At 43.7% G+C, this 24,281-nt stretch overlaps 1 protein-coding gene across 2 annotated transcripts in view; it reads right to left on the reverse strand.

The window, feature by feature from the left end:
• Positions 1-24,281, reverse strand: part of LOC308593683 (protein diaphanous homolog 1-like) — an 81,782-nt gene that overhangs the window by 20,330 nt on the left and 37,171 nt on the right. For both annotated transcript variants that reach the window (XM_081206213.1, XM_081206212.1), the window contains 8 exons: positions 22,602-22,781; positions 21,293-21,925; positions 18,067-18,184; positions 5,065-5,160; positions 4,840-4,934; positions 4,291-4,392; positions 2,703-2,942; positions 2,415-2,544 (listed from right to left, as the gene is read on the reverse strand). In XM_081206213.1, coding sequence (XP_081062339.1) covers positions 2,415-2,544; positions 2,703-2,942; positions 4,291-4,392; positions 4,840-4,934; positions 5,065-5,160; positions 18,067-18,184; positions 21,293-21,925; positions 22,602-22,781 — 1,594 coding nt within the window. The remainder of the gene's footprint in view (positions 1-2,414; positions 2,545-2,702; positions 2,943-4,290; positions 4,393-4,839; positions 4,935-5,064; positions 5,161-18,066; positions 18,185-21,292; positions 21,926-22,601; positions 22,782-24,281) is intronic.

The raw sequence follows: 24,281 nt of genomic DNA on the forward strand, positions 1-24,281 counted from the left end.
GCTGAATTATTCTGCAAGTTTCGTGGTGCCAGCTCTTGATTTCTGTAGGTAAGGGACCCCTAAGGGACCCCTTTCTCTTCTCCCCACCTCCAGGTTCCATTAAGCTTCAGGAGGAAGCAGAAAAACAGCACTGGCCTAAGGGAGGAGGAGGTACACCTTAATTATTACTTCTGCTACAAATCAGCTTCTGCAACAAAAGGTTCTTCTAGCAGTTTTTGTGTCCCCTAAACACAGGGAAGGTGTTTTGGCATAACACTAAATCACACTTTCACTTAACTTCAGTTTCGTGTGTCACCCCAAACCCTAAAAGTTAATCCAGTTAGTTCAAACAAGAAAACAAGACAAGAAAAACAAGAAACTGTGGCTTGGTGTTTCTTCTTTTAACTAAACCCAACTAAGATTAACCACCATTTGTTGAGACTCAGATAACATAGCAAACCGTGATTAATCGAAAATGGAAAAGAAAGCTTCCAAATTCCTCCTCATAGCTGCATTGGAAAAAGAGTAGCTGTGCACTAGCCCGAGGCTTGCTGCAGCTCATTCTCATAAAGCTAAATTAAGTACATCTGTAAACACCCCTAAGATTCATAAGATTTTATCAGTGACCAGCACTGTTATCTAGTATTTGTATTTGTTTTGTGACAGGAGGGCTGTTAAGTGTTCAAACCCCATCACAAATCATTGTCTTGCTGCATTGCTAACGGCCACCTTGCATGATCCTTCATCATTTCCATCATCCCCACACCAGAGGAGGGGCAGGGATGGAGAGAAAAGAGAAAGTGGCTGCCAAAGGTCACCTAATGGGTTTATCACACAGGCAAGATTTGAACCAGGGACTTCCTGATTGATTTATTTTTACTACTTCGTTGTTTTCTCCTTTGGAAGAGTGAAATAGAAATTTAATACTAATTTTCATGCTCAGCCATTCCGAGACTTAACAGCACAATCCTAACCATGTCCACTCAAAAAAGTAAGTCCTGCTGAATTTACACCTAGGTAGGTGGTCTAATGAGGGCAGCCTTATGAGCATGTTTTATCTGGGCTGAACGTTAGCGCTTCATTTACTAGGGTGCCAAAGGAAAGCGTGGCAGCTGATGGCAGCTAGCTGCAGGATAAATGTGTGTTTATAAATAGGGAAATGAGCCCGGAAGGCAGCTGGGAGCTCCTGATCACTGAACAAAATGAACATCCATGGCCAGTGCTCTGTTTCCCTCTCCTTCCTTCCGTGCTAGGCACTGACTCTCAATCCACAGCAGCAACCCATACAGCCAAGGCAAGAGAGATGGGAGACAGGACAGATGGACAGCAGAGTGATTGTGACGACAATTCTCCTGCCATCATGCTCAGAATGTCCTTCTTTTCCCCTAACACAAGTGAAAGTGATAAATAAAGAACCTGGGTTGCTTGGTTCATACAGACAGTCAAAATGTCTGATATGACCCGGATTGATTTATACTGTAAACACAGTCCTCAGCTGCACTCTGCCAGTGGCTGGATGCTGGGGATGAAGAGAAGAGGGCTGTAGCCTTTATTATGCCTTGTTTTGTGAGCTTCCCAAATTCATCTAGCTGACCACTGTCAGAATAGGATGTATCTACGGCTTATGTACCACCCACATCTTAAGACCACCTTTTGCCTCCCAAAATGGAATACACCAAGGCTGAGCCAAAACGGACTCCCCCCCCCACACCCCAAAAACCCTCATGCCTTACCTGCAGGCTATAATTCTCCTGATGTTTGGTGGTGGAATAAGGCTCAATAAGAGTGAAATGTCTGTTCATCTTACCAGTAGCATGGCACAAGTGGTAGAATTATGGGCAAGGAAACACCTGCACTGCCTGGTTGGTAGGCAGCTGCCCAAACTCACCACCTTACTGTGGGCAATTTGATACAAGAAGCATCTCTTTCACCCTGAAGTGGTTTCAATTACTTGCAGGAACATTGCCCAATGTGACTGGTTATTGGGCACAGCAATATCATCACAGTCCCTGGGTATGGACCCAAGGCCCACGAGGCAATCAACCTTGCTGAAGCTAAGCAGGTCTGGGTCTGGTCAGAGCCCTGATGGGTGATTGCCTGGGGACATAGTGTATGTCACCTTGGGGTCCGTGATGGAAGAAACTGGGACAGAAATGTAAAAAAATAACAATTAAATAAGGTTCACAACGGGATCTCAGGCTGGGGTGCTATTGTGAAGGAGAAGCAGCAGCCCTGGAAAATAAAAGAAAAAACTGCAGCCCTGAACAGTTGTTGAGAGGCAAAGTGAAGCACAAGCAAAGATGTTTGAAAAGGGCAAACCTTTAGGAGCCTTTAGCAGAATGCTCTGCCTCTCCGAGTCCCTTTTTCATATTAAAAAGCCTGAGATGGTAAGTTGCAGCCAGAGAACGCATGCACAAACACCGGCCCCAAAATACCTTGACAAGCCTTCTCCACGTGGATGAGTTCATCAGGAAACTTCAGCACTTCAGGATAGCGCATCTCACACGTTTCAGCTAAGAAGTGCAGCAAAGTCATCTTCTGGTCAGCTGACTTTGTGTCTCGGAGCTAATAGTGGAGAAAGCAGGCTACTGTGAGCTCTGTTAAATATGATGAATGCCATTCATCAGTTGCTTCTCCCCCAGCCCCAAAATATGTCAGCGGCTTGTAAAGTCAGGATGACCTGAACAGCTCTGTCTGCAGAGGTTCTGCCTGTAGAAGCTCACCTTGCAGAGGAAGCTGATGTTGAAACCAAAGGCATCAGCATTTGAGGAGCCAGAATTCATGAAGTTGCCCACCAGGAGGATGATGGAGAGCAGGTTGGAGAAGCTCTCACTCTTGCGGACCTCTTCACAGGCAGCTGTCACAGAAACTATCTGTGGTTTGATGTTTTCCACCTGTTCATTAAACTGTAGCTTGAAGAGGATGGAATTGAGACGGGGCCTCAGACTGGGAACTGTACTAATCTGGGAAGGAAAGGGGACAGAATAACACTGTCATGCACAGATGGAGGAAAAGGAAGACAAGGATGACAAGGAACCAAGGTGGTCTGTAGAAGAGGGGAAAGAAGAGAAAGGATATTTATCAGCAATTGTGGTTTCTTCAGGATCCATTTTGTGGAATTTGTATGGTGCTGAACACTTCGACACCAGCTTAATATAAAAAAAAATTTCAATGCAGCACATACACTGTGATTCTCAAAGAATATTAATTGGCTTTAAAGGAGCTTGCAAAACCCATGCGACTAAACATTCTGGTTTTCCCTGCCATTATTACAAATAAAAACAAAGAGAGGAAAAAGTTATGGCGTTACTTTGTAGAAAAAGTGCATGTTGAAAACAGAAAAAGAACCTTTCCCCTTCAGAAGTCTATAGTATCCAGCTCTGAGGATCCAGTCTAGGATGTATGGCAGCAACTGCTCCATAAGACTGAAATAAATGGAACTACAACTTTTATTCTGAATACGGGATGAACATTGTGGAAGGATAACTAAGAAACAGTTTGACTTTAGCAAGGTCTGGTTTTCTCAGAGAAATATCAGCTCCAGCTCTGTTGCTTCTTGTATCTATGACCTTTGCAGTACTCAGTCCTAGAGACTAAAATGTCAAAGTCAGTGTTTCCTCAGAGGAACTTCTTGTACTATCTAAACCTTTCTGGCTTGTCCTTGATTATGTCTTACTTGGAACACACAGGCTCATAACAGAAATTGCTCACTTGTTGCTAGGACTCCTGTCCTTGCCCTGGCATTGCACGGATGCATCTAACCTTCAAATTCTCTTTCAAAGCCAAAAGCAACACTACTTGTTTGCTGAGCCAGGTGCTATCTAGCTGTGGCTTTCAGTAGGACACTCCAACAAGGACAAGGAAATGGTGCTTCCTGGCAAATGTGTCTGCCTGACTACCAAATCTTACTTTTCTCCCAGTTTAGGGCATCAGATGCCTGGAGGGCAAGGATAAAAAATAGTAATGACCCCTATGCAGTAGCCACGGTTTTGGTGGGTGGGTGGGTGGGTGGAGGGAGCCAATACCAGATACATATCCTCCACTGCCCTCTGATATTTTTTTCCATTTCCTAGAAGTCCAGATAACAGGGAACACAGAGGACTTTGTCAGTCCTCACATACAACAGTGTACAGCATGGAAGTAACAGAGAAATCTCTGGAAAGTGGGTGGGACACATGAAGTTTGGAGAAAGAACATGAAGAAAACCATGTCATGTACATGTTATGCTGAACATGTCATGTTCAGCAGCTTCTTCTCAGAAAAATATGCTTTCCCTCTGCACTTTTCTAGAGGCAAAAGCAGCTCACTTACCACAACTGTAAACTGCTCGGGCTCAGCTAGTTCATCATAGTCTTCTTTCATTTCTGCTATCATCTTCAACTTGTCTGGTTCTGGTATAAGCTTAATCAGGTTCTGAGAGAGAAGAGAAGGAAATTGCTCGCACTGGGACTCCTAGGCAAAATGACCACACTGGACCTAGGAGACAACTGGCACTTCCTGTCACGGCTAAGGAATCTTCTTCAAAGGGGCAGAATAGAGTGAGTTATTCCAGGCTGTGGGTACCTCCCCACTCAAGGAAGAAAGAACATTATGGCAAATATTTCCTCAACAGCCTTTTGGACAGAATTTGCATGGCAAGCATTAAAATAGAAAGGGCTCACATTGCAGTATGGTCTCCATTCTCTTTTATACCAGGGCCTGAAACAAATTGTGATCCACAAACCTGAATGCATATGATGTGGCTATCAACTGCTAGGACCCCAGTCATGGATAGCAAAAGCAGGCTTTAATTACTGACATATGGTGGTCACAAGTTGAAAGGGGGGGGGGAGTGTCTCAAATGCTCCAGTCTTTGCTCACCTGCACCAGGGACTCAGTCAACACAGTTTCATTCACCTCCAGGATGGCATCCTTGATTCCCTCGTAAGGCATGCGGAAGGAGCCCAGAAATATGGCTGCCACAGTCAAAGAGAAGCACAAAACCTCCAGTCAGACTTCCACTGACTAATACACCCTAAGCCTTTCAAGCACACTCTGCAATTTCCCTTAGTACCACAAACACTTTGACTAAATCATACTACTCACAAAGATTCTGTGCAATCTTCGGATCCATTACTCTCAGCTCCCTGGTCTTCTTCTTTTGTTGGACCTTCTCCTCTCCCTGCTCCTCCTTCGCTTTTGCTGTGGGCCAGAGAGGAATGCAGGGTCTTAGCAATTGAGAAGCCGTCTCACTTTAAGCTGGGGAGCATGCAATTTCTTCATAGCTAAAAAAATAAAGCATTTCTCTCCCCCCCCCTCCCTGCCCACCCATGAGGCATGGTGAGGCAGTTGCCTCAGGTGGCAGACTGGGGGGGCCTTGGGAGGGCAGATCTAGGTCCCAAGGAGTATCCTGCACTGCTCCTCTCTGGACTCCTCCCTCCCCCCAGCCCTCAGGACAGGAGTTGGGCTTCAGCAGGTAGGCACCATTTTCTGTTTTGCTTCAAGCAGCTGAACGTCTCAGGTCGGCCCTGATTCCCCCACCACAACCTTTCTGCCATTAATTGATTTTGTCAGAAGTAGCTAATAGAAGACAGTAGGGAAAGATACTTAATCTTTCTCTCTCTTCTGCCTCAAATGCCACACAACTGGTAGCAACTGTAATGGGAGTGATTGAGCAATAGGAGCTCTTTCAGACTAGCATTTGCTTGCAGGTGTATCTGAAACATGTCACTGGTGTGTCACACAGTGTGTCTAGCAAGTCATTATTCAGCTTCTGAATAAAGGCCTCTTTATCCTTTGACAAATCCTTTGGGACCCACCGCTCCTGTTTTCTTTAACCTAACCTATACTATGCTTCTTTTGTTCAGATTTTTTTGCTAGTTTATATAATTGTATAAACTCTTTTACTTGCTTTTAATTGCATGACTGTAATGTTTTAACTTGCCCTGGGACTATACAGTGAAAGGTCGGTCGATGAAGTATCTTATCATAAATTAGGAAAATAAAATGCAGATTTGCTCTCAAGTATTCCTTCCAGACACTAGCAATATCTAACACCATGCCAGAATCTCTTTCCTTCTCCCTTCCTACAGACTGAGGGGTGTAGCTAACTTTCCTTCAAAGCATTCATGTTCTGTGCTTCTATATAAACAGGGTATCAGAGACACTGTTGCATTGCCACAGAGCTCTCGCGTTTATTGTTAAGTCATCAGGGTAGCCCACCAGTGCCCAAATCTGAAGGCAAAAGGAATCTCTGCTTTTTAAGAAGCTTCCCTGCAATACATTTGCAGGAGGGACTCCACTGCCACAGGGCCAACGCCACAGCAAGTAAGTGGCACACTGAATCAAACTCTCTAGCAGGATTCCACGGGGAGACGGGGAGATTTGGGGTGGGTCGGTGGGTGGGTAAGGGAAGAATGGACACCATTCACTTAAAGGCAATGCCTTAATATAGCTTCCTTTAACATTTTATCCTCCCTGTCTGATACATACTCCATAGGTTAGGAGTATTATGGGTAAGGTTTTGGAGTCACTGACCTAGTTTTCTGTGCATCTGCATCAGTGCACAAATTAAATTAAGGGTTCCGAGACAGAAAGAGAGCATGGCTGCCTTTAGCATATCTACGCGGGTTGGGGGGCTCTCCAGATGAGAAAAGGCCTCACATGCAAGTACTGGTGAGAAGTGGGAGATGACATGAATAGAAAGAGGAATTCTGCTTTTAACTCTGATGTGGAGATGGCTGGGGAAGAAATTATATGCCTATTTGTGTGGGCTGTTAAATCATAAATATAATCAGAAGTACAAAAAGCAAGTATTCACTGAGGTGGTAAACCTGTATCCCAGCTGCATATTTTCTGAATGAAGCAGTAGTTACAGAATATTATATTTATTAGTAGTAGTAGTAGTAGTAGTATGCCATCTATCTGACTGGGTGGCATCCAGCAAATTAAAACATCAAACACAGTAGAACATCGGTCATTAAAAACTTCCTAATCCAGTGCTGCCTTCAGATGTTTTCTAAAAATCAGAAAGTTGTGTATTCCTTGACATCTGATGGGAGGGTGTTCCATAGGGTGGGCGTGACTACTGATAAGGTCCCTCTGCCTGGTTCCCTGTAACTTCTCTTCTCGCAGGGAGGGAACCCCCAGAAGGCCCTCAGAGCTGGACCTCAGTGTCCGGGCAGAACAATGGGGGTGGAGACGCTCCTTCAGGTATACAGGACTGAGCCATTTAGGGCTTTAAGGGTCAGCACCAACACTTTGAATTGTGCTTGGAAACATACTGGGAGCCAATGTAAATCTTTTAGGACCAGTGTCTCCTAAAGATGGAATGTCTCACCTACAAAAATACTCCTTGCATGCAGAAAACTAGAAGCCAGGGAGAAGGCAAAGCTAGGAAGGCTAATTTTCTATGTGCAGGAAATATTTTTCTATGTGGAATAACATTGACTCTTGTGAGCCTCTACCTACATTCTGAAGTTGTACCGACCAGCCACATATTTATCAGCTCAATGAGAAATGAGCAAAGATGACCTCAAATTAGTGAAGGCAAGCAGAATGGGGGGGGGGCAATGGACCCTGTGGAAACATCTTGGTTCCAGCAGGTATGATCACTGAATATGGAGACAGGCAGAGAAGGGGGTCCTGAGCTACAAAACAAGGAGGAGAAGAGAAGAAATTTGAAAGAAGCAGATACACTTTGCATCTCAAAATGAATTTAAAATAAAAATCCTTGAATAGTGGCAAAGAGAACCCAAATGACCAACTAATTTTTCATAAAGAGAACTCTGTGGATTCACATCTCCCCAAGACAAGTTCATTCACAGAGTGTAAGAGTCAAAGCTCTCTAGACCTCTGGCCACTGCAGCTCACAAGCATTCAACCCTTCTGGCTTTCAGGTGCAGCACTGAGAAATAAGACAGGCACACACAGCAGGTAGTATAGCATTTGAGCCTATTTTTTTTGGGGGGGGGGAGAATAAATTTCCCATTTCAAACCACTTGACTCAGGAAAATAAAATAGACTAAGATAACAATTATATTCGTCCATGACTTCTGCTTTTTCCTCAGTTGCTGTTTTGGAAAAATTTCTCACTGCAGTTCAGGGCAAAGCATTCCTTTCTGGTTTAACTGAATGATGCTGCAGACTGTGCCAGATATGTAAGCATATCTTTCCCTGTGGTGTGTTGTGGCATCATACTGCAGTTGAGTGAGTGAAAAGGAAGGCAAGCAAGCTACCCAGACTGCTAGAATTTAGTACCACAGACAGAAAATGGGTTCAGCGCTCCTATATGCAGAGCTTGGAACTGGTGCTATGCACAGACACAAGGCAAGCTTTCCTGAAGAAGCAGGGGGTGGTGGTGTTTGCTTGGGCCTGGCCTGTGTCTGCGCATGCCTGTGAGAGGCAGAGGGGATAGAAAGCAGAGACATCAAAAAGCCGCAGCCTTTGACTCAGCCTGCCTCACCCTCCCTGCAGACTCCTCCCTTCCTGAGTCTTATTTCTCTGCGCCATAAACACAAAATGGAGTCTAGAGGGAAGGCAAACATCCTCTCTAAAATGGCTGAATGCGGCAAAGGAAGACAGGGAATAGTAAAATAGGGCAACAGCACCATCTGGTGCTTGAAGAGTCCAGCACCTGATCCCTGTTAGTAAAGAAGCAGTGGGATTAGACTGCACTTCAAAGGGAGTTTAGGACAGATCTGTTAGAAAACATAGAAAGCCATGGTATAACAAATTATAATACAAAAAAGGTGAAATAATCTCTTCCTTATAAAGAAATTCTAACAGTAATCAGAAATCTCTTTTTGCAATTGCATCTAAACAGGAATTTGACACTTGCATGACAGAAAACTACACACACAGCAACAGATCCACATTCATCTTGTGCCTTCTCTCTCCTTTAAAACGTTCACAGCCAAACTTTTTTACTTTCTTGCTCACAACAACAAAGAATTGGGAAGGAGGGGGGGAAACGTGATTCTGCAGCTGCAAAATGGGCTAAGTTGGTAGTACAGCCTTTGCATTCCCTTTCCAGCTTTGCAATGCTTTCTGCACCTGGGACTTCCTGCGTGCAAGGTATGCGCTTCACCCTGGAGCCGCTATGGCACATCCCAATTACTGACCACAAATGGGAATGTTCACCAAATTTAGAAACCTAACATTCTAATAGAGAGCTTACAAAAATAAATGATGGTGATGAATTTACTCTCAAAAGTGGGCTCCCTGGGTATCCTCATGTTGCACGCCAATATTTGGAAAATTATGCCAACACCCACTTGCTTTTCACAAACACACCCAAACTCTTGAAGAGAACCTCAGTTAAGCAAAGTAGTTTGAAACCACAAAAAAGTAGAAAAGGGGGAGGTGAAGCTTTGTGTGGAAATATTCACTTTCCTCACAATTCCATTCATTTGCAGCTGGAAAGATTACCTAGCCACCTCTGTTTAAACTGACTAAAAAGCATAGTAACTCAACTTTTGTCCAAATCAGGACACCAGGCTAAGAAGGTTTACATGACACTTAGCAACTGCTTTCACTCCCTTGAGATGGTTGAAAAGTATGTAGGATGGAAGCAGCCCCTGTGAACCCAAGGTGGCATGCATGTGGTTCTCTAGCAATCATCCTTTCAGGAGATTCAGACATGCGTGTTGTGCGGCTTATGGAAAAAACAGGAGTATACAGAAGGTAGACCACAATCCACCAGTGAACCACTAAGCAGTTTTTGGCAGATGGTCTTCTACTGCCTGCTGGGATTTTACCAAAGAAAGTTGAACTAGTGTGGCTCTCAACTAGCAAGGTATCTGTATATACATAAGCATATATATGCATACATTGAATTGACTCTTCTATGTTAAGAAGTATTGAGTATTGTAGTCAGCTCTTATGAATGTAACACACATGGCAGATTGCAAAATGATAAACGATGCCAGTCTCCTCCTGAGTTGCTTAGTGTAGAACATAAAAGAGCTGGCAATCTGCAAAGCAGGGTGTGTGTGATGACTCAGAGGAAGATCTGGAAAACAGGCCTATACTTTATCCTGAGGCTAAGAAATCAGAACAATGGTCAGCCTCATAACTTTAGCAATGTAAGATGGCTTCAGATGACTGTGGGTGAATGCCCTGACTTGCAGGAACAGCTTAGGGCAAACTTTTCCCAAGCTCAACCTGGGTGACTCAGCAGAGGAGTGCTGGGAAAGCACATTTTACACATTCGGGTGGGTCCCTAAGCCTAAAGCAGTTGCCAGGGCTGCAGGGCATGGGTGAGGCACAGAGGCGCACCCTTGTGGGGAGTTCAGGGCTAAAAAGAAGTCTATGGCAACATCAGGAAGGGCAGCAGAGTGAAGGGAATTGGAGTGACCCAGCAGTGCTGCAAAATAAGGGGTGTTCATTTCACAAAAATGCACAAAGAATTAATTTCAAGGGCAAGTAAGGGCAGTACCCAAAGCAGAATAAGGCAAATAGCCACAGAGGTACTTAAAAAGGGAAACAGCTAAGGCCGAAAAAAGCTTGCAAGAGCCCTACAGTTATTTGCTATCCCCCCCCTTCCCAAAGAGAGCTCCAGAATATTCATCTGCAGCATCTCCACAGCATAAAACAAAAGGACCAGGGAAGGGTTAAAGCAGGATGTGATAGTTCAGAAGCAGATGGAAGGCTTTCCCCAGATTATAATAATCACCATCTCAGGTTCTCTGTAGCCTCCCGCCCAGAAGGGACTGGCAAATTCCTCTGCCACATTAAAACCAAAAAACAAAAGAACCCCTAAAATGTGATCTGAGCTGCTGCTAAAGTTTCCCCACTGGGGAATAGGTGGCATGAAAGGAAAGCAGCAGATGGAGGGGGCCATAGGCTCTGGCAGCAAGAGAAAAGCCTTTGTCTGTGGGAAAGAAACACCCAGGCTTTTCCTCCCTTTGTTTCTGAGAAACGAGGCCAGCTGGAGGGGAGGGGGGAGGGAGCGGAGGGGAGGGGGAAGAGGGGGGAGGAGGAGGGGAGCCACCGCCCTGGTGACACAATGTCAGCCGACTGCATCCTCCAATCCAATGGCTCTGACATCACTGCCAGGAAACGGAGCCAAAGTGGCTCAACTGCGCACATCTGGCGGATGAAAGAAGCACTGCAAGCAAGCATTCTCCCTTTTTTTCCTCCACTAGAAAAAGGAACATAAAGATTCTTCACTTAAGAAATACCCCAACAATATGGTGGGAGCATAAGAAATATGAAGCAAATAAACAACCCACAGCAAGGGTCTGCTATAGTCACCCCAAGGTTTCTTTAAAAATAGAATAGAATACACATACAAACCCGGAGGACAAGCCACTTATCCCAGACTGATGTCCAGTGCTATTTTTCCAACAAAAAGAGGTGCCAGAACTCACCATGAACACCTCCCTTGTTCTCTTATACAGTGGTACCTCGGGTTATGAGCTTAATTCGTTCTGGAGGTCTGCTTTTAACCTGAGGTACCACTTTAGCTAATGGGGCCTCCCGCTGCCGGTGCTGCGCAATTTCCATTCTCATCCTGGGGCAAAGTTCTCAACTCGAGGTACTACTTCTGGGTTAGCGGAGTTTGTAACCCAAAGTGTTTGTAACCCGAGGTACCACTGCAATAGCAATGGCACCCTCCTGAGAGGTGCTAGAACTAAGTTCCAGCAACTTCCAGCTGAGAAAAGCCCTGCTGATGACCATTTGTTTCCAGGACAAAGTCGTACATCTGTAGCACTCTCAGATTACTAGTATAATCAGGGTTTCGAGTTATCTTCAAATATTGCTGCTGGCACGTTTCTATGCAAGAATGAATGCAGAAAGTCATGGTAGTTGAGCCAGCAGTTTGTACCCCTGTGACTGCACATCTATTCAAGTACATACGTGCCCCTCTGCGGAAATTTCATCTCTCTAAAACTGTATCTTTCATTCTCTTGCGGCTAATTCACATTTATTTACTGCAAAGTATCTGGCCGGGAGCATTACTATTCTAGTCGTCCCCGCAAATGGAGTGTGCACAATCCTGCTACTTAAAAATGTAGACAATGAAACTTTGGATTAGCTAAAGGCCTGTTAAGCTGTTTAGCTATGTGAAACAACTTGACCTGGTACACCAACAGAGATGTGAAGGACGTTACACCATTATTGCCTATCCTCTGTATGATGCCCAAAAAACAAGGTGTGCATGTGCAAGCTACAGCAAAAGAAAAGCAAAACATGCACAAAAAGGCTGATCATACAAGCCACACTGAAAAAAATCTATCCTGGTGATCATAAGATTGCAATATGCACAGACACCGATAAAGAATATATTTGGAAACGGGTTCTTTATGCTAGCTACTCTGTCTGTTTTTGCTCATTAACATTTGATGCTGAATACACAACTATTCATGTAAAATGAATTTTCAAATCAGCCTTTTCTTTTGCTTTATTCTCTGTATGAAACACAGGTATTACAATGTTTTGAGCTCATTCATGTCCTTCTCCCTACTTCCACTAGGTGGCATTCAAAGCACACAGTTGAGATATTCTTACTCATCATAGAAATGAATGACGGGACTCTATTTACTTAGTAAGTTTTTAGTAAGTGTGCAATTTTGAGCAAATCCTTCTAATACAGTGAACACCGTACTCTACAGACCCTCCTGCACTGCAGCAGGCTCCATTAACAGATCTCAGCATGCTCACCTACAGGAAAGATGGTTGCTCAACATAAAAGGGGCAAGACTTAAAAGTTCAAAACTGTTGAGAACAAAAAGCTAGTGTGTCCTGCTCTGTGTAATTATATCCTCCCCTGAAACGAAGTCTTCAGGAAGCTCTAGCACCACAGAAAGATCCTTCCTGCAGCAAGAGATACCTGTCGGAGCCTTAAGTCCCCTGCCAGACCTAGAATGGGAGCTAAAGCAAGGCTTAGGGCAACAGTGAACCTGGCTGAGTTCTAAGTCAGTGTTTCCCAACCACTGTTCCGCGGCACACTAGTGTGCCGCGAGATGTTGCCTGGTGTGCCGCGAGATGTTGCCTGGAGGGAGGCGGGTGAGTCGGGCAGCGAGAGGCGGGGCGGCGGCGGTGAGGAGAGGCCGCCCAGCGAGGGGCTCTCGCCGTCTGCCTGCCTGGCTGCCTGCGAGCTCGGCGGGCAGCGCCTCCATCCGCAGCGCCCGCCTCGCGGCTCTCATTCCCTGCCCCTGCCAAAGCTCACCCAGCCAAGCCGCGCTCTCCTTCCTGCATCGCTTTGCTGCCTCCTCCCCCCCCACCCCCAAAGCTTGGAGGTTCCCCGGCAAGGGGGAGGGAAAAAATTTGAAACTTACACTTTCGTGCGTCCCTCCCGGCGTGACGCTGCGCGCTGACGTCACGGGGCTGTAATGGTGGTGTGCCTCGAGATTTTTTTCATCAAACAAGTGTGCCTTTGCCCAATAAAGGTTGGGAAACACTGTTCTAAGTAAAGCATGAACTCCAAGATCAGCCACCAAGAGGACAGACTCTTGAGGGCTATGTAAGAATGGGAAGATCTGGGCCTTTGGGGCATGACTCCCTTGAGCAGGGAGCTTGCAATAGAGATCTAAGAAACTATTTCAGCCAATTCCGAACGCAGGTGACCTTTGAGGTCCCTCCCAACTGTTTAATTATAATGTGACCCGGAATGAACATTTTACTCTATTCGTTCTGTTCAAGTCGGTTCATGATCCCTTCAACCCTGCCTCAGCTTTCCTCCGCTACTGTGTTGTGATCTAACAAACTCATTCACTATCTTTAGGAAATTTAGGACATTTGCAGTTCAGTGAAGCTTGGATTTGTTTGAGTAAGAGTTTAACTGTGGGAAGAGGAATGGGGAAGTGGGAAAAGAGAGGAACGCATGCCTTTTGAAGCTTCAGCTCATGTTAAAGTGGTCCACCACGAATTGTAAAACTAAGCATGGGAAAGTCAGACTAGAAATGAGGGGAAAAGAGGGAAGACAACCAGTCTGCTTCAGATGATGAAGAAGCTATGAAAGAGCAAGGAATGGAGCTTTGGGTGTAGCACCGTGAAAGATAGGAGAGATCCAGAAAAACAGGTAGAACGGGGAGAAGCAGATTTGCACCTGCAACATCTGAATGCAAGTTTTGCCTTGGGCTAATTACTGAATCACAGGTGCTCTTTGTAAAATGAGACTAGAGACTCTATCTCACAAACATGGTGAGAACCATAACAAACTTTGCAGATCATATTAAGGATCCAAAAGCCAGATTCCTGGCTTCTGTAGTTTAGTCTCACATTACTTCCATTGTAATGTTTCATCTTGTCCACTAGAGGGCACACGTACTCTTCTGCTATAATAATTCTTCCCAGATAAACGTATCACTTTTGGGAAAGAAAGTGGTACACCTGGTGACACCCTTCTGCCTCAAGAACCTGCCTCTGGTGTCAGTTTTACATCAAGGTGTGGAAGGCACGGACAATATATCTGTACACTCCTTGGAGACAAAATACAATTGAAAAAACTCCACAATGAAACCGTTAAAGAACCACAAATGAAACCCTTCTGATCAATTCATTGCCTCTGTAACAGAGCAATGCTAACAAGAGCTGCACAAATTCACAAATATATTCTACCCAGAAAGGATTTCATTTCCTGAACATAGGGGGCATTCACTGAAGACCCAGAGGGCTGGAACACAGAGCAAGAGAGAAACAGCTCAAAGGAATGGACCTTACCAGGCAGGCAATACTTTAAGTGAGACCCTTTCAGAGATAAACAGTGAAACACGCAATCTTTAGAAGGACAGTGAAAATCCGGCAAGCTAAGCTGAACAGGTGTAGCTTCGTATGTTGTACTTCATGTTACTGTGCTTCTTTTTAAACCAAGAAACATGCCTGGAACTTTGGTTGGGCAGAAGTCACACCTATCTCCTCTGGAGAAAATGTTTCTTGGTTCCTATGACTATTCCGTACCTAGAGACACGGGAAGAGATTGAGGCGATCGTTCTTAGAGGACTACTCACATGTGTGTGTGTCAGGTGGTTGCATGAATCTTCTATACCAAAGAATTACATCTCGAACCAAAATGTTTGGTCAACATGCTTTTCCGGCTTCCAGCATGACTAGCTGACCTAGGAAGGTAATGCCATCATGGGAAAAGGAGCCAAACATGGATCCTAATAGGAGTGGCTAGGATTTTCTACCAAAGGAACCAGGAAGAAACCAGTGGGAGTTCACCTGTTGCTTTTTCCTCCTCAAACACTGGAGCAATCATCCCAAGGGCATCCAACACAAGAGTCCTTGGACAGCTACACAGATTGCCCAAGACTTACTTCCTTTGACAGAACCCAGAAATGGAGAAAAGCAGAGCTGAAAAAAAGAAGAGATAGGCAGCAACTGACCTTGCTTTGGAAGCATGCTTTGCCCAGGGACAATTAATCAGTGCTTGAAGAAAATAAGCCTGTTGACAGGAGCTGTGAAGCGAATATGATGATCAAAAGGAACTGGCAAAGATGGCAGTTCAGATATTGTTCGAAAGCAGTGTCAAGGCTTAAAATCTGCCAAAATGAGGGTCTGCACACATCCTGCTGTCTCCTTGGTTACAAATTACGTTGATGATTTGGAAATACAGCACAAGTCTTACTAGGCGCAAGTCAGCTGTTAGCACTCTTTGAAAATCCTGGAAGGATTCCTTTAAAGTATGACTCCAATGCACTCAGTTGTCATAAGACATCAGACTGACCTAATACATGACAAAGGCCAAGTTACAAAAAAAAAAAAAATGAGAGTGAGAGAAAAGAAAAGTGTAGAAGAGTCACTTGCCTAACTCTAAAACCACAGCCCCAGGGCCCTCCCTAAAATGTTGAAATGAACTTATTGCTCCTGGAGAATGCATGACTTATGCATGGGCTAGTCTGGGGCCCAAGTACACTCCGTGCCTTTCAGACACCACTGCTCTGCTTGCAGACAGCCAACTCCCCTAAAGAGGACTAAGTGCAGATGCAATCTCAATGAAAAATCGAAGGCTCAGAGGGGAAATGGAGCTCTCATGAGGACAAGATCCCACAAGACATCTGTGTCGATAGCTTTAGTGCCCTTTTATATTCATTCTTATAAATAAAAAATTACCTTTTTAAAAAATGCAGAGGTGCTATTTGTGGCTTCAACAACATTTATCTACCACAACTTTGATCAAGGGTGAAATATTAATCCTTCAAGTGAAGCTAACCAGTGGCCACTGTCTCCTTTGTCAGACAGAAGCCAATTCAGTCAGTTATCTTTTCCACACCCAGTTTCATTTCCACAGGTGATCCAGGTAAGATCAGGTATCTCACCAGACAAAAAAGATATTTGGTCAATTGACCACTCAGATATTAAACAGATAATGGTTATGTATTTTGAAGCTTTAATGTTATAAGAGCAACAAAGAAGATATGAGCAACTAGTTGGATATCTATGTCAATTACACCCCCCCCAAAGAAAAAAACGGGGGAAGAAGAGAGCTATTATTCTCACAGGCAGGTACAGCAAAGTAAAGACAGCACATCCCACATCGCTTTTATCAACAAGATATTCTGTCCTGACCACAGCAACTGAGAATTGTGTGCACTTAGCACAAACTGCTTGCCGTGGGCTGGGGGGAGAAGTCACAGGAAGGTGGAGAAAGAGCTCTCCACTCTGCAAGTGACATTTCCTTCATGCAAGACTGGGAGCTGCCTTCTGACAATTACCACAGGAACCCCAGAGTTTATAAAATTAGAACCTAACTAACGTGCAGGCTAGCAGCATCAGGTTAACTGTAAGGGTGTGTATGGAATAGCTTACTTATAACTAGGCTAATTCTGCTGAGAAAGGACAACAGGTCTGATGGTGTGCTTTATTAGCTTTGGTCATCAGGACCTGAGAGGAACATTCAAATAAAAGAGAGAAAACCCTATCCAACCAGAGAGACAACAAAAAAACCTAACTGATCAACAAGAGAATAGCTTCAGTCTGTCAAGTGACAAGTTCTTCAAACTGCCTCCTCATATGTAGGCTAAGCACTTGCATTCTTGGTTCCCTCAACAGAAAGGAAGCTGACTTAACAAAAAGCTTTAAAACTTAGAAAATCACCCTCCACACTGGGCAATAGCATGTCAGGTAGATGCTTAGGCCAGACCTCTTCTCCCTGTCCTGCGAGTTGAATAATGAAGAATGAACTAATTAACCACCTCCGTAGGAACCGAGGCCAAATGAATGAAAGCACTGAATACCATGGGACTAGGCAGCAAGTCAATGACTCCCAGAGCCTATGAGGTTTCATATTCAGCAACTAAAGCTCTTGCGGCTGTCAAAAATATTAAGGAATGTTAAGATATCATCAGTCCGAAGCAATGCATGGTTGGGCATGGTCAGAACTACCGGGCAACTGCTACAGGGTCTTCTCTTGTCTGCACTGACCCTTTCCTGTTTTACACCCCATGTTTCGAACCCTCTGCATCCCTCTATTAAATGGCACTTGGCACCCTAACTGTCTGATTCCTATTCCACAACTGAGAATTCTGGAATCAGTCTGGAATAATAAAAAACGAGAGAAATAAAGGTGACAACTAATAATAGGGGTATTATTTAATATGATGAATTATATTTTTGGTTTCCTATTCTTCTCGTATGATGACGATTAAAACATGTTTTATGGGTTTCCCAACCTGCCAAAATTATAAATAGGAATAAAATCCAAGTTGCAGATGTTTAAGGTACTCACCCTTGGCTGTAGCCAGCCATGACAAAATGAATCCAATTCAAGAATCACCAGTGAAGAGAGGAGAGAGAAAAGTACATATCAATATGTGTTAATACCACATGAGACAAAACGCAAACCAGCTCCAACCCACATCCTGCCTCAAATTCCATTGATCACTAAAGGTCCACAGAAAATTATTTCCCCAAAGCAAAACTGGAGTTGCTGGGACAAGCCTCGTCTTCCAGTTCCCAAACCTTGCTTAGCTGTCATGCTAACCTTGAAATGCCCAGGGAGAAGCAAAGTGGCTGAGATCTGCTCCTCAGGCAGCGAGTGCTTCTGGCTTAGCATGATGTGCCAATGTGGCCGCTGTCGCCATCTGCTTCCCATGGAGAATTCCTGAAGGCATCTCCCCACCCTCCACTGCAGCTAATGCTGCTCCCAAATACACCACTTACATTTGGCCTGTGCAGTCGCGAAGGAAAGAGTCAGTTTGGCAAAGAGTTCATCATCCTCAAAACGATCCTCCTTAGCTTTGACCCAGAAACAGCCTTCAGAGAGCTGGTAAGCGGAAATCTATAGGGGAAGTAAGACAGGCAGAAATTATGGCACAAATGAACTCTACTTAATGTTTCTACAGGAGATTAGCAAACTCGGACATCTTTTTTTAAAAAAAAATATCAATAATGTTGGAATACCATAAAGCTAGTAAGGTTATTATGACATTAACTTGTGTGGAATAGAGCCCACTACATCAGATGAATGTGGATATTAATAATAATAATAATAATAATAATAATAATAATAATAATAATAATAATAATAATAATAATAATAATTTATTTATACCCCGCCCATCTGGCTGGGCTTCCCCAGCCACTCTGGGCGGCTTCCAAAAAAATATTAAAATACTGTAATAGATCAAACATTAAAAGCTTCCCTAAATAATTTACTGCTGAACTAGAATTTAGCAGCCAATACTATTCTATTCAGTTTGGGCTTAGCTGGTATTCTGCTTCTTTCACAGCCTAACTGTCAAATTATCACCACCAATAACTGCAATAGCAATTACATTGTTGTAAATGGGCAACAATGTGTTCTTAACCCATATCAGACTTATACATCACACAAACAAACATTGAGTAAAATGAACAAACAATACAAAAGAAAAGAAAATGCAAAAGCAAAATTATAAGGATGTAAACATAACATAATCTGCAATCAAAAATACAAAACAATGAAAAACACCAAAAAAGAAGAAAGGGGGGGGGGGGAGAGAGAGAAAAAGAAAACGACTTCCAACTAACTCCATGTGGATCTTTATTCCTCATATCATTGGTTGCCTATAATGATTACATTTTTGGAGAATTATTCTAATTACCTGTGAGGTTTTTATTCTAAGCTAAACCAAGTATGAATCTGGGAATCTGTTCTCTTCACATAATTTATAAACACTTCCCACTCTCTGCTTATTTTCTCATTAGAATAATTTCTTATTAAACCTGTAAGTTTGGCCACTTCAAGATATTCTGACAGTTTAAAAACCCATTCTTCTTTTGTTGGTGTTATGTTACTTTTCCAATGTTTAGCAATTACTATCCTGGCCACCGTTATTTCATACAAAAATATTCCTTTGGTTTCTTTTGGGATGTCTGTTGTTAATAGGCCCAATAAAAACATTTCCGTGTTTTTTTTGGGGGGGGGGGAAACATATCTTAACATTTTCTTTAATTCTTCATAAATGGTATCCCATTTTTTTAAATTTTAGGGCACATCCACCACATATGGAAGAAATTCCCTTCTGTAAGTTTGCACCTCCAACACTTTCCACTGGTGTTTCGGTAGATTTTAGTCAATTTCGAGGGTGTAAGATACCATCTGTACATCATTTTAAAAAAAATATTTTATTGTATACTTTAAATCTTATGTCTCTTTTCCATAAGTTTTCCCATTTTTCTAAAACAGCTGTATGACCAAAATCTTGTGCCCATTTGACCATGACATCTTTAACCTCTTCGCCTCTTAAGTGTCCATTTAATAATAATTTATACATTTTGGATAATTTTTTATCATCATTTATAATCAATTCTTTGTCTAATTCAGATAATTTCTTATCAAATCCATTTACTTTCTTGTCTTCCTCAAAAACTGCATTTAATTGATGGTATTGTAACCAGCCTATTCCTGTATGTCTTATTGTTTCATATGTCTTCATTTGTAAATTATTATTTACTTCCTATAAAAGATCTTTATATGTGAACCAATTTGAATCCAGATTTTTCCTCTTTACCGCCTCCGCCTCCATTGGTGACAACCACCATGGGGTTTTTGCTTCTAATAATTTTTTGTTCCTTTCCCAAACTTCATATAAGGCTTTCCTAATAATGTTATTTAGGAATCCCTTGTGAATTTTTACCCAGGTAGCTGTGCCACCCCACTATATTCTGGCCTGGTCCATTATTCGTCAGAACAGCTAATCAATATGGCATTGTGTCCACAACCTGCATCCACTCTCTGTTTAGTTTACTTTAACCTTTGACAGCTGGGGGTAAACTTAGGAAGGAAGAGAGGCTGTTTCTCTTATGCATGGATAAATTCAAACCAACAGCAACTGTAGGCTTCTCTTACACGTAGGCATTGGCACTGAGGGGCTAGTTTATGGTTACCAGATTTTTCCCCATGAGTCCGGGGATGCTTTTCTTTTCTTTTTGAATTTCATGCTTTATTATCCATAATTACATCTACAGTGGTGCCCCACAAGACGAATGCCTCGCAAGACGGAAAACTCGCTAGACGAAAGAGTTTTCCGTTTTGGAGGTGCTTCGCAAAACGAATTTCCTATGGGCTTGCTTCGCAAGACGACAATGTCTTGCGAGTTCCTGCTGGTTTCCCCCCCCCCTTTTTCTAAGCTGCTAATCCGCTTATCAGCTGATCCGATCAGCAGACAAGCCGCTAAAAGCCGCTAATCCGCTAATCCTTCAATGGGCTTGCTTCGCAAGACGAAAAAACCGCAAGACGAAGAGAATAACAGAACGGATTCTTTTCGTCTTGCGAGGCACCACTGTATACACCAAAGGCTTATCTTCCTTATTTTACATAAATCCGGCAAACTAAGGCCCTGGGGCCAGATCCAGCCCAATTGCCTTCTAAATCCGGCCAGCAGATGGTTCGGGAATCAGTGTGTTTTTACATGAGTAGAATGTGTCCTTTTATTTGAAATGCATCTCTTGGTTATTTGTGGGGCATAGGAATTCGTTCACTTTTTTTTCTTCTTCAAAATATAGTCCGGCCCCCCCACAAGGTCTGAGGGACAGTGGACCGGTCCCCTGCTGAAAAAGTTTGCTGACCCCTGTCAAGACAATCCCTTCCGCAACCAATGCTGTGAAAACTATGTATTCCGTAAAAAACATTTTTGCTGCTACTCCACGCATAAATGGCTACAGCCACTGGAGACAGGAGGAGAGAGAATCTCCCCTAACCTTAACTTCATGAAATCACGAGAAGCTACATCGGTATCACAGAAAACGCAGCAACTAGCTACTCTCCCTCTTCACTCAGTGCCAAAAGGCTAATCTTTCTCTTCACTAAAATTTCAGTTGTTAATGGCAGACTAAGGAGATAAGAGGGCTGGTGGACAAGGAAGACGGGGAAGGCATATTTATAAATCCACTAGCCGAACGTCACCTTGGCCCAGTTCGTTCTTCGCATCTTAACCTCCGGCTTGTATTGCTTCTTTGGAGGCAATCCAAATGGGAGAACTGGAGCTGCATAGGATCCAAACCCAGGTGCCATGGGAGGAGGGGGCACCCCAAGAGGTGGTGGTGGCGGTGGCACCCCTGGCATCCCAGGAAGAGCTGGTGGTGGTGGAGGCATCCCTGGCAGCGGTGGTGGCGGCGGCATCCCTGGCAGAGGCGGTGGTGGTGGTGGCATCCCTGGCATCCCAGGAAGAGGTGGCGGTGGTGGTGGCATTCCTGGCAGCGGTGGTGGTGGCGGCGGCATCCCTGGCATTCCTGGCAGCGGTGGTGGCGGCGGTGGCATCCCTGGCATCCCAGGAAGAGGTGGCGGTGGTGGTGGCATACCTGACATCCCTGGCAGAGGTGGGGGTGGGGGAGGTGGGGGTGGAGCCGTGCCAGGAAGTGGCGGAGGTGGTGGAGGCGGCGGAGGCACTGCAGTCATGCCAGGAAGGGGCGGTGGAGGTGGCGGTGTTCCTGCCTCACCAGGTAAAGAAGCTGGCTGTTGTGGGAGTTCTGCAGGTAAAGAGGAGACCTGCTCCATCTTCTTCTTAGTCTCTTCAAGTTCGTTTGCAAGCTCAGCCATCTACATTTTAAAAATGAAATGGAACAAGTAAGCTTAGCAGAGCACCCGATTTCCATGCCAGCAAAACAAACTGCAGTTTATTTGATCCTGCACTTTGATCTCTGCGCTGGCGCTGCTTCCTTGGTTCTTCACATCACAGCTGAGATCTGGCAAATTGGTATCGAAAATGTAAACGGGTGCAAAATGATGCAAACCTCTTTCTACTTCTAGTAGGGAATTGGCTCTAAAAATAATCCAAAAATGGCAACACATACCCCTCCAACTAGCTCATGTTTCCTCAGCTAGCTAGCTCCTCACTATGCTGGAGGGGAGGGGAGGTAAAATGTTTATTTCAACATTTGTGACGGTTTTGTGAGAGTGACCCAATTTTGGGCTAATGTCTTCTCAGAGGTTGGTAATGCAACTGGACAATGTATAATCAAATCTCTGGATTCAGCTTTATTAGATATATTTCTGGGGTGAAATACAGGTGTTCATTCCAAGCCCTTGATTGGTCATTTATTGGTATCAACAAGGCTGGTGATTGTCTGATTTGGGGGTGGGGGGGATAGCTGGGGCTTCCTTATCAACATGGTACAAGAAGGTCTGGCCCCTTAGGATCTGAACACACAGAATACACCACACTGATCCCCTATGGCCAATATAAATTCAGGCAATATTCCATCCTATACATTACCTTGTCATTTAGCAAGGACTTATCCTTTTCCAGGCTCTGCTTCTCTGAAATGACTTGCTCTTTCTCAGCTATTAGTTTTTCTTTCTCTTGAAGAAAATCTTGTATTTTTTGCTCAAAATCACTTTCCTTCTTCTTGATTTCAACTTGTAGTTCATGGCGTGCAGTCAACTCAGAATCCAGCTGAGGGGAAGAATATTAAATGCAAAAATCATTCCAATGTACTCCATGTTGGTTGGATCTTAAGCTGAAATCCTGTGTCCCTTTTTTTAGGACTGCATAATTACAAGATAATGCAGATTAAAAGGACAGGGAGACAAGGCTAATAGTGTTGAAAATGGCTTCTATAAGCAGAACTGCTTAACAATTTACAGTCATCAGGGACAAATAGGTAACCAACAAAAGGAGATGGAGATAAAGTTAGGTGAAACAAAACACGGAACTATGCAACTAGTCAAAAATGAAGGGATTAACATATTGACAATGGAATAAAAGGGCTTTTCAAGTTTCAATCTAGTGTTGATTCATAATACATCCATATATAAAGTTTCATGATATATACAAATAAACAGCCATGCAAAATATATAATGACGAGGATTTTCATTGGACTTCCTTCCCGCTAAATACTGCCATTCACCACCCTAAGAGATGCTGTTAACAAACCTCAGCCACCCTTGTGGTTACTTGTGGGCTAATGTCAGACAGATAGAATCTGATATTTTCCTTGTGAGGTGATGTTAGACAACCCAGAAAAGGGGATAACATGCGTTTGTGTAACTGGGTGTACAATGGTACGTTTCCGAGCACAATTCAAAGTGATGGTGTTGACCTTTAAAGCCCTAAACGGCCTTGGCCCAGTATACCTGAAGGAGCGTCTCTACCCCCATCGTTCTGCCCGGACGCTGAGATCCAGCGCCGAGGGCCTTCTGGCAGTTCCCTCATTGCGAGAAGCAAAGCTACAGGGAACCAGGCAGAGGGCCTTCTCGGTAGTGGCACCCACCCTGTGGAACGCCCTCCCACCAGATGTCAAAGAGATAAACAACTACCTGACATTTAGAAGACATCTGAAGGCAGCCCTGTTCAGGGAAGTTTTTAATGTATGATTTTAGTGTATTTTTGGTTTCTGTGGAAGCCTCTCAGAGTGGCTGGGGAAACCCAGCCAGATGGGCGGGGTACAAATAATAATAATAAATAAAATAAAATAAAATAAAATAAAATAAAATAAAATAACATAACATAAAATGAAATGAAATAAAATAAAATTATTATTATTATTATTATTATTATTATTGACAGTAGAAAAGGATATGTTCCACTGTGTCTGGCACATTCAAAGGACATCCACAATATCTACCATTTCTGGGGATGTTTGCCTTTGACAAAAGCTGGGGTGGGGGGAAACGTTCAGTCGGGTTAACAAAAAGGCTGGACTGGAATTATTAATTTTGAAATATAAGTAACCTCGCTATCTGTTGTATTTAAACATAGAACTTGGGGGAGGTGTGGTAAAAGCCTCCTCTCCTTGCTACACTGGAAGGCCAACTCTTTATTCAGAAGGGAAGGAAATGGCTCCAAGCCAGCCACCTCAGTTTAGTTGCAGATGTTTTCAGGTATTGCATTTCACATCTGGGAGAGTTTTAAAGGTGTCGGGAATCTCCTTTAAATTTATATTGTAGAGAAAA

Source organism: Podarcis bocagei, assembly GCF_964188305.1.
Source record: "Podarcis bocagei genome assembly, chromosome: 8".
Classification (NCBI taxonomy): domain Eukaryota; kingdom Metazoa; phylum Chordata; class Lepidosauria; order Squamata; family Lacertidae; genus Podarcis; species Podarcis bocagei.